Source organism: Moschus berezovskii, chromosome 2 (genome assembly GCF_049115385.1).
Source record: "Moschus berezovskii isolate FMDL1 chromosome 2, NW_MosBer_1.0, whole genome shotgun sequence".
Classification (NCBI taxonomy): Eukaryota; Metazoa; Chordata; class Mammalia; order Artiodactyla; family Moschidae; genus Moschus; species Moschus berezovskii.
Genome location: NC_142461.1, coordinates 116,607,119 through 116,618,288, shown reverse-complemented (window position 1 = coordinate 116,618,288; position 11,170 = coordinate 116,607,119). Strand labels below are relative to the sequence as shown.

Below are 11,170 nucleotides of genomic sequence, written 5' to 3'. Positions count from 1 at the left end.
TAAATTAAGGCAACGAAGGATTCCTTAGATCACAGGCCTCCTTTAGTCCTCTTTTTCCCTTTAAGAAAGTTTACCAGCTTCTCATCATCAGATTGAGGGAAGAGTTACAGAAAAAGAAGGCGAGCTGGGGCCGTGGACCCCGATGACTCAGTTGGCAGCCAAGCAGGACTGGCGCGGCTAATTACTAGACCTGAGTCGACCCGTCTGCCGGCAGGCGGTCGGGCGAGGGTGGTTCGAGGTCCCGCGGGTGAAATGTGCGCGTACTGGCAACGCAGGGCGCACGCAGGGCGCGCACAGGGAAGGAGGCGGAGATCCCAGGCCGAGCCACCCACGTGTAGGGAGGGCGGAAGACGCCTCTCCGGGGTACCACGGGGCCAGGCAGGCAAGGCTGGGTCTCCAGCGCCCGCCCGCTCGGGTGCCGCGCGGCCCCTCCCACTCTCTCCCGCCTCCAGGCCGCCAGACCAACGGGCGGGGCGGGCGCGCGGGGCGGGGCGCGGCGCGGGGCCTGCGCGCAGGTGCAGCCCGGGCCCGGCCCGCCCGTTCCGCCGCCGCCGCCGACGTGCGTGCCGCTCGGCGGAGGGGCCGGGCCTGCGCTCTCTCCTCCTTCCTCCCCGCCTCCCGGTGCCGGTAGGACCCGTCTCCCGCTGCCGCTGGGACCCCGTGTCATCGCGCGCCCAGAGCACGGTGAGGGCCTCAGGGAGCCTGCGGGCGCGCCCCCCGCCGCGTCTTCGCCCCTCCGACCCGGCGCTCTGAGCCGGCGTCGGGCCAGGGCTGGGTGGCCGGCACGGGGAGAGGGCAGCCGGCGGCGTGGAGCGTGTGGATGAATGAGGCGTTCTTGGACTAGGCCGCGCCTCGCGGGAGCGGCCCACGCCTCACCCGGCACGTTCTGGGGAAAGCCTCCTGCCCAGGCGGGGCTGGCCAGCGGCCCCGTCCAGAGCGGGAAGGTTTTGGAGGGGCTCCGCTTTGGCTGCGCGGCCGGCCACCCCTCGGTAGGAGGCCAGGGGACTGGAGTCTCCTCTCATGTAACTGTGCTTCGGAGACCTGGGGTTTGGCTGGCAACTGGTGGGAGTTAAGATCCTCGAAGCGAGAGTCCTCGGCCTCCGGGGTCAAGGATCAGAGGCTGGACTATCACTTTATGAACGGGGCCTCCGCGTGGCCCCCAGAGGTTCAGCTGGAGCCAGAAGATAGGGAGGGTTTTCGTTCCCAGCTTACTGCAAAACGTGTGGTTTGCAGTCCTCTTAAGTTCAGTTTGCAGTACTGAAGTGGGGTCAGTTCCGCGCGGAGAAACTTGGAGCCAGATTGTCAGGGACCCAGAAAGTTTCGACCTTTAAGCAAAAAGGGTTAGTAGATCCATTTAGGACTAGAAATAATCAAAGGGTAGATTCCGGACGTTGCTTTTGAGGTCTAAGGAGTCGTACCTACAGTGCCAAAGGTGGAAGAAACTTGTTGGAAAGACCTTGATGTTGGCGTGTGTTCTTTCACGTGAAACTTGGTGTTTCTGTGCGAAATGGGAAAGAGTCGTTTTCAGATTAAGGGGGAATGGTTTGGTGGGAGGTGACTCGGTTGCTAGTGGTTCTAGAATGGATTTTCTTTGACACTGTTTCTTATCTGTGCTCCTGCTTCCAAATGCTTTCGTTCATGTAACCACACGTCAGGTTAAGAAAGTGTTTTGTGAACGGTCTGGATGGAAGATTGGCAGCTTAAGTTTTATTTTTGATTTCTGGTGCCACATATTTTTATTTTACTTACATATTTTGAATTTAGCTTTGGCTGTGCTGGGTCTTCCTTGCTGTTCTGGATTTTCTCTAGTTGTGGAGTACTTGCTTCTCATTGCGATGGCTTCTCTTCTTGCAGAGCAGGGGCTCTAGGCAGTAGTTGAGACACGTGGGCTCAGTAGTTGCGATTCCTAGGCTCTAGAGCTCAGGCTCAATATTTGTGGCTCACAGACTTAGTTGGGCCTCACCATGTGGGATCTGCCCAGATCAGGGATCGAACCTGTGTCTCCTGCATTGGCAGGCGGATTCTTTACCACCAAGCCACCAGGGAATTCCTGGTGCCACATATTTTTAGATCAGTTTTTCTAGTACTTTTCAGGGGTGACTGCTTTGACAACTATCAAATCTGTTAACTTTTCTGTTTATATTGTTGTTGAAAAGTAAAGTGTGTCAGTCTTGAATTAATATATACAGTACATTTTATTCTTTATTTTTCAGTAATATATTTTGTGTGATGAAATGTGTTTTTGGTCAATGGGGATAGTAAAATGTTTTGTTCACGTGTATGTTTGTTTTGATATTTCAGATGCCCCCCAAAAAGGGAGGTGATGGAATTAAACCACCCCCAATCATTGGAAGATTTGGAACCTCCTTGAAAATTGGTATTGTTGGATTACCAAATGTTGGGTAGGTGAATATTGGCCTTTTCACATTTTCCTTTTGTAAATATTTTGATCCTGTGTTACACAGGGGAACTCTGGAGGTAATTGAAATTTAAATTGAAGAGGCCAGGAAACTGGAATATTGCTATGTTGCAAAGCAAGGTTTTCATTTAGATGTAACTTATTTTTGGTTTTCTACACAGATACTATATTGAAACTTGAGTTAACTTACATTGTTTGTTTTGCTGAACTCAGAGGAAGAATCTGTGGGAGTTGAAACATCTAGTTGAGCCAGAACAGCACTGGTTTGCCTCAAACACTGTTGGGAGACACAGTATTGAATTTATGTGGAATTCAGTTCAGTTCAGTTCAGTCGCTCAGTCGTGTCCGACTCTCTGCAACCCCATGAATCACAGCACGCCAGGCCTCCCTGTCCATCACCAACTCCCGGAGTTCACTCAAACTCATGTCCACAGAGTCGGTGATGCCATCCAGCCATCTCATTCTCTGTCGTCCCCTTCTCCTCCCGCCCCCAACCTTTCCCAGCATCAGAGTCTTTTCCAGTGAGTCAACTCGTCGCATGACGTGGCCAAAGTATTGGAGTTTCAGCTTTAGCATCAGTCCTTCCAATGAACACCCAGGATTGATCTCCTTTAGAATGGACTAGTTGGATCTCCTTGCAATCCAAGGGACTCTCAAGAGTCTTCTCCAACACCACAGTTCAAAAGCATCAATTCTTCAGCGATCAGCCTTCTTCACAGTCCAACTCTCACATCCGTACATGACCACGGGAAGAGCCATATCCTTGACTAGACGGACCTTTAGAGTAGTTTAAATTAGATTTTCTGGCTAGTTGGCTATGTTGGATACCTAGGCTGGTTACCAAAGGCCATACAGTAGGATACTTTAGGAAATAGTTTTAAAACCCACATTATAAATTTGATTAGATTCTTGGGGAGCTCAGGGATAAGATGACTGAATTTTTACTTGAAAAGAAGGTGATGAATTTGAACTTAATATTGGAAATTGTACGATAAAAGGGTATCTGTTATAAAGTGGTTAAATCTGAAAGTTGTGGGAATAAAATTTTGAGTTTTGTAGTGTTTCAAATTAAAGTGAATCATTTATTGCAAGTGAGACAGTAATTAGGAAATATTTATGGGAGTTTTTGTATAAATCTATGCACATGAAACTTGGATGTTCAAAGTCTATTTTTTCATTATTTGCCCTTCTATTTTAATACCTTTTATTTATGGCAGAAATTGAAGAGGAACTAAAAAGCCTCTTGATGAAAGTGAAAGAGGAGAGTGAAAAAGTTGGCTTAAAGCTCAACATTCAGACAACTAAGATCATGGCATCTGGTCCCATCACTTCATGGGAAATAGATGGAAAAACAGTGGAAACAGTGTCAGACTTTATTTTTCTGGGCTCCAAAATCACTGCAGACGGTGACTGCAGCCATGAAATTAAAAGACACTCCTTGGAAGGAAAGTTATGACCAACCTAGATAGCATATTAAAAAGCAGAGATATTACTTTGCCAACTAAGGTTCATCTAGTCAAGGCTATGGTTTTTCCCGTGGTCATGTATAGATCTGAGAGTAGGACTGTGAAGAGGGCTGATCGCCGAAGAATTGATGCTTTTGAACTGTGGTGTTGGAGAAGACTCTTGAGAGTCTCTTGGACTGCAAGGAGATCCAACCAGTCCATTCTAAGGGAAATCAGTCCTGGGTGTTCATTGGAAGGACTGATGCTAAAGCTGAAACTCCAATACTTTGGCTACCTCATGTGAAGAGTTGACTCACTGGAAAAGACTCTGATGCTGGGAGGGGTTGGGGGCAGGAGGAGACGGGGACAACAGAGAATGAGATGGCTGGATGGTATCACTGACTTGATGGACATGAGGTTGGTTGAACTCTGGGAGTTGGTGATGGACAGGGAGGCCTGGCGTGCAAAGAGTCGGGCACGACTGAGCGACTGAACTGAACTGAATTGAACTAACCTTAAAATACAAAAATGTCTCAGAAATGATTAGGGTGTACTAAGGAGTATCAGATCCAATATGGATTCATTAAGGTGACAGAAGATGTTTTGGAAAGTGAGTTAGGCTTAAGATTGGCAAGAGGGACAGCCATGTTCTTTGATGTGTTCTTTGGAGCCCCTGTCATAGAGTTTGCTTAGTGAATGTAGCATGGTGTGACCAAGTGAGGCAGTTCTGAAATTCTTGTAAAACATGACAAGTGTGGCTGTCCTAATTTCAACTGGAGCTGGAGAGGTTTGCATTTTGAGGGGGTTTCCTGCTGTGATATGGGCTGCTTGCAAAGTAAGACTAAGTAGAGAGTGGGAATATAAGCAAAACAAATAATTAAGCAAAGTACTGTAAGGGTTCTGTCAATAAACTTGAAAGCAGGATATGATCATTATGTATGTTGTGAGCTTTATTACATTAGTAAACAAAACATAGTTTGTGGATATTAACATACTTCTCTATTCTAGAATCATTGCAGTCAGTGCGGCTTGATTTTAGTGGAAACACTTGAAATGGGCTATCTTAAACTTTTTATTTTTGGCTGCATTGTATGGCATGTGGGATCTTAGTTTGGTGACCAAGGATTGAACCCATACCCTGTGAAGTGGAAGTGCATGGAGTCTTAACCAACTGAACTGCCAGGGAAGTCCTAAAATGGTTCATCTTAAAAAGTATTTCCTATATGAGTTTTTTAGCGTAGAGCATAATGTCAATATATATGAAAATAACCTAAAATATTTTATTAAATGTATTATTTATGCTTTTGAAGACTCCTCCAGTTTTGTTGATGTATACTTCATAAACTATAAATTCACTCGTTTTAATAATGCATAGTTTGATGAGTTTTGGCAATTTTGTTTGCTATGAATACTCCTTTTTATGGAATGATCTTACATTGCCTAACTGTATCAGTTAGGGTTCTTCATAAGCAGCACAAGTTCTGGTTATTTTAAGCAAGAAAAAGACACTGGAAGAAAAACATTGAAGAGCAAGCTGAATGGCCAAGCCTCAGTAAGGACAGGAACTTGGATAGCCTGGCAGAGGTGGGTCCGCATGGAGCCCAGCCATGTGAACCTCTGGGTATGGACCAGCGGTATGGACCCCTGGGTGTTTCTCATCACCTGCTTCCTCTCCAGAGGAATGCAGGTTCCTATGTAGGGAAATCTGACTGTACATGTCTTCCTCTAGATAGGCTCACAAGAAATGGATTGGGGACAGGGGACAGTTAAAAAATAAGGACCTTTAGTACAGAAACCGATGGAGGAGGGCATGGCAACCCACTCCAGTATTCTTGCCTGGAGAATCCCTATGGACAGAGGAGCCTGGTGGACTACAGTCCATGGGGTCGCAAAGAGTTGGACACGACTGAGTGCCTATGCACAGTACAGAAACCATCTGAAGAATCTCTTGGTTTTTAGAGAACTGGATGAATAAAAAGGTTTTTAGTAGCCATAAGGCTGATTACCTAAAAATATAGAGGTAATATTTATAGCTAACAATAGCTGATACTTATTTGAACACTTACTTGCTATATGCCTATCATAGGGCACATTATATGTATTATCTAATTTAATCAATGTTTGATGTCTCCGCCCTCTTCCCATTATACTTTAAATTCCATGAAGGCAAGGATAGCCTTGTTCTTTTTCCTTGTTATTATTTATGGCACTTAGACTGGTGTTAGGAACTTAGTGACAATGAAAAAGAAAGTGAAAGTTAGTCACACAGTTGTGTCTGAGTCTCTGCAATCCCATGGACTGTAACCTGCCAGGCTCCTCTGTCCATGGAGTTCTCCAGGCAAGAGTCTGGAGTGGGTTGCCATTTCCTTCTCCAGAGGATCTTTCCGACCTAGGGATCGAACCTGGGTCTCCTGCATTGCAGGCAGATTCTTTACTAGCTGAGCTACTGGGGAAGCCCAGGAACCTAGTAGGCACTCAGTAATTATTTGTGAATGGAGTAGTTTTTCTGCCCTTGATGCCATGTGTAGGTTTAGTGATAAGGGGACATGTTTTGATGGCCACTCTTAATGAAGTGAAGTAGAAAGAATATTAAAACAAAAATATAGAGATTTAATTTCCAGGTTTGTTCTGCTTTTTCTTACCTGAATGACCCTTTATAAATTAGCTCTTCTTGGGCAAGTATATCATTGTAGGTATAAGGCTTGGAGGATGTTGGGGGACACTACTGAAACTTTTTTTTTAAGGTTTTTGCTTGTTTGTTTGTTTTGTTTTTAGGTTCTCAGCAACTTTGAGGGAAGGGCACAGAGATTTCCCATATATCTCCTGCCCGTATACACGCATGTCCTTCCCCTCTTAGCAAGATCCCACACCAGAGTGGTACATTTGTTACCTTTGATGAACCTCATTGACACATCACCCAATGTCCATAGTTTACTGTAGGGTACACTCTTGATATTTTACCATCTGTGGATTTAGACAAGTGTATAAAGACCTTTGTCCACCATTATAGTATCGCACAGAGTTCTTTCACTTCCCTGAAAATCCTCTGTGCTCTGCCTGTTTATGAACTCTCCTTAACCACTAATCTTTTCGCTGTTTCCATACTTTGGTCTTTTTAGAATGAAATTGGAATCGTGCAGTATGTAGCCTTTTCAGATTGGCTTCCTTTACTTAGTAATATGCATTTGTTTCTTCTATGTCTTTTCCTGGCTTAAATAGCTCATTTCTTTTTAGCGCTGAATAGTATTTCATTGTCTGGATGTACCATAGTTTTTTGTTTTTTTTTCACTGACTTAAGGACATCTTGGTTGCTTCCAAATTTTGGCAGTTATGAATAAAACTACTTGTTATAAACATTTACTTGTAGGTTTTTATGTGGACATTAATTTCCAGCTTATTTGGACCAAGGAATATGATTGCTGGATTGTGTGGCAGGAGTGTGCTTTTAGTTTTATAAGAAGCTTCTGAAGTGGCTGTATCATTTTATATTTTCAGCAGCAATGAGTGAGAGTTCCTTTTGCTCCATATCCTTGCCAGCATTTGGTGCTGTCAGTGTTCTGGATTTTGGCCATTCTAATAGGTGTAGTGGTATTCCATCATTGTTTTAATTTGTGTTTCCTTGATGACATTGTGAAGTAGCTTTTCTTATACTTATTTGCCATCTGAATATCTTCTATGGTGAGATGTGTGTCAAGGTCTTTGGCCCATTTTTTAATTAGTTTGTTTTCTTATTGCTGAGCTTTAAGAGTTCTTTGTATATTTTGGATAACTGCTTTATCGAATATGTGTTTTGCAAATATTTTCTTCCAGTTTGTGGCCTGTCTTCTCATTCTCTTGATCTTGTGTTTGCAGAGCAGAAATTTTTCATTTTAATCAAGTTTACCTTTTTATTGGGCTTCCCAAGTGGTGCAATGGTAAAGAATTTGCCTGCCAGTGAAAGAGACATGTGTTCAATCCCTGGGTTGGGAAGATCCCTTGGAGAAAGAAATGGCAACCCACTCCAACATTCTTGCCCAGGAAATTCCATGGATAAAGGAAGCTGGCGAGCTATAGTCCATGGGGTTGCAAAGCTTACTATTTCTTTCATGGATCATGCTTTTGGTATTGTACTGAAAAGTCATTGCCATACCCTGAGTCATCTGAGTTTTTCCCTATCTTCTAGGAGTTTTGGGCTTCCCTTGTGGCTCAGCCGGTAAAGAATCTGCCTTCAATGTGGGAAACCTGGGTTCTATCCCTGGGTTGGGAAGATCCCCTAGAGAAGGGAAAGGCTACCCACTCCATTATTCTGGCCTGGAGAATTCCATGGACTATAGAGTCCATGGGGTTGCAAAGAATTGGAAGCAACTGAGCAACTTCACTTCACTTCTTCTAGGAGTTTTTTAGTTTTGCATTTACACTTAGGTCTGTGATCCATTTGAGTTAATTTTTGTGAATGATGTAATGTCTGTATCTAGATTATTACTTTTTTTGGCATATGGATGTCCAGTTGTTCTAGCTCCATTTGTTGAAAAGACTATCCTTGGTTCATTATATTGTCTTTGCCTGCTGCTGCTGCTGCTAAGTCACTTCAGTCGTGTCCGACTCTGTGTGACCCCAGAGACGGCAGCCCACCAGGCTCCCCCGTCCCTGGGATTCTCCAGCCAAGAACACTGGAGTGGGTTGCCATTTCCTTCTCCAATGCATGAAAGCGAACAGTGAAAGTGAAGTCGCTCAGTCGTGTCCGACTCTTAATGACCCCATGGACTGCAGCCTGTCAGGCTCCTCCATCCATGGGATTTTCCAGGCAAGAGTACTGGAGTGGGGTGCCATTGCCTTCTGTCTTTGCCTGAGAAACTACAATTTGATATTCCGTCATGGGACAGTTCTTCTTGATGCTGTCACTGCATGAGATGTGGTTAGTTTCAGTTGCAGGTGTCAGAAAACCCCCCAAAACTATAGCCTAAACAGAAATTTCTTTTTTATGTAAAAGTAAATTTAGCAGTCATGGGTTGGTATATTGACTTCATTTTATGAAGTCTTAGAAACCCCAGCTCCTTGCACTTTGTGCCTTGGCGATCCTAAGGGCCTTTCATTCTCATCAGCCAAAGTGTTGTGAATTCCAGACAGCTGGCTATCCAGAGGGTCAGAGGGCCAAATGACTTGCCTTTCAGTCTATTATGGATTTTTTTTCTTGTCAGCTGCCACACCATACATTCCTTTGTCTAGATTTAGTCATGAGAATTTTTCAGGGAAGGCTAGGAAATGTAGTCTTTATTTTGATGGACAGATGATCAGTTAAAAAATCTGTTACTGTGAAAGGAGGAGAGAATGAAAATTGGGGGACCACTGTACACTCTGTTCCAGCACTCAGAGCTGCTTTAGGGGACTATTTGTCTTGCTTAGTTGATACTTCTGGGAATGTCCTTTGGTTGTTCCTACCACTTGCTGTTTTCCAGTTCGCCAGAGACCAACCACAGCATCTTTCAAAGCTATGTACTGTTATTGAGGAAAACACTGTAGGTAATGCTTTAAAAAAAGTTGCAGGATAATTATGTTCAGTGTTTTAGTTATCTAGTTTTATGTAACAAACCATTCCAAAAGCTTGTGGTTTAAGACAATGACTATTTATTATTTCTCCTGGTTCTGCAGCTTAGTTGGGAGAGTTTGCTACTGGTCTCAGTTCAGATCCTATATGTGCCTGCGTTCAGCTGGTGGCCAGTCAGGATTGGAGGGTTTACGTGGCCATACCGGCAGGGCTGGGCCTTATCAGGCTTGGCTGGAAGTCTGGGTCATTTCTGCCTTCCTTTACTTGGCTTCTGTCTCTCCAGGTTGTCTCCAAACTTTTTTATAGCACGGCGGCTAGCTCCCAAGAGAGAGAAGATGTGACGGTGGTACAACATGCTTCTACCTATTTCCTTTAGTTAAAACAAGTCATGACACCAGCCCAGAGACAAGGAGGGAAGGGAAATAGACCAGTTTCTTGGTGGGAGGAGTGGCAAAGTATGTGTGGCCATCTTTAATCTGCTGCATTCTATTATTTCTCCAATATAGTTTTGTATGACACCCATTTGTTTCCTGGAGAGGTCTTTTTGGCTGATTCTTAGCTTCTTGTTCTTACTGAAGAAGCTCCATTCCTTTTTTAAAAAAATATATTTTGTTTCTTGTTTATTTATTGGCTGCTCTGGGTCGTCGTTGCTGTGCATGGGCTTTCTCTAGTTGCAGCCAGCTGGGGCTACTCTAGCTGCAGTGTGGGCTTCTTTTTGCAGTGGTTTCTCTTGTTGCCGAGCATGGGCTCTAAGGCATGTGGCCTTCAGTAGTTGCATCGAGTGGGTTCAGTAGTTGTGGCACACGGGCTTATTAGTTGCCCCAAGGCATGTGGGATCTTCTCAGACCAGGGATTGAACCAGTGTCCCCTGCATTGCAATGCAGATTCTTAACCACAGGACCACAAGGGAAGCCTGAGGCTCTGTTCCTGATTGCTTCAAGAAGCTCACTGGCGGAAGAGTATTCTCTCAGTTTTCAATTTATAACTCGCTCTTTATGCATATATTTATTTTTCATGCTGACCGGATTTTTTTCCAGTATTTGATTATTAAAAATTTCATGTACAGAAAAGCCACTAACTTTGTACAGAGTAGTGTTTTATTATATATATATTATATATAAGAAATAACCAATTATGTGTATTCTATCCTTGGAATAGATTACATTTTTCTTTTATAGTTATAAATTCTTAACATTATCTTCCACTATGACTTAATTGTTTTTGCAGATTGCTTGCATGAACTAGTTTGAAACTGACTTGGAAATGAAGGTACAGGGAGATCACAAATTGTGTACTTTAACTTACTTTTTTAGGTCATTTACGGCCTTTTAAAAATGTTTGGTTTTGACAAGGACTACTGTGAAATGCAGTGGTGATCTGAAAGCTGGTACTCAGGTTTGTCTTTACCTTCTCTGTCCTGTTTGGCCCTGTTTGTAGCTTTCCGCCTTTCTTGCTCTTCTGCAGCCTTTTGTGGTTGCTACGCTTCCTCTGTTTGCTCTCTTCATAGTAGATTTCTGTCCTTGGCTGTCTTCTCTCTCATCCTTTCTCCCTGGTTAGCCTCATCCTCTCCTGATTTTAATCATCTGTTGGCTTCTCTTTTCTGTAGTCCTGCTGTTATATTCCCCATCTTGTGTAGTAACACTGCTTTCCGCCCAGATACTTGAGAGATTTATCTTTGCATCCTTTCTCCTTAGCTGTATTTTTCTGTAGGGTACCAAACCTGGTACCCGAGTCTCTCTCTAATCCTTTTTTTTCACATCTTCATTGCCACTCATTTCTTAC

At 44.0% G+C, this 11,170-nt stretch overlaps 1 protein-coding gene across 3 annotated transcripts in view; it reads left to right on the top strand.

Moving 5' to 3' along the window:
- The first annotated feature begins 540 nt into the window (after positions 1 to 540).
- OLA1 (Obg like ATPase 1) overlaps positions 541 to 11,170 on the top strand; it is a 174,081-nt gene continuing 163,451 nt past the window's right edge. For 2 of the 3 annotated variants that reach the window (XM_088830154.1, XM_088830152.1), the window contains exon 1: positions 2,302 to 2,402. In XM_088830154.1, coding sequence (XP_088686280.1) covers positions 2,302 to 2,402 — 101 coding nt within the window. Of the gene's footprint in view, positions 685 to 2,301; positions 2,403 to 11,170 lie in introns of those variants that run through there. The other variant, XM_088830148.1, reaches the window with a different exon arrangement.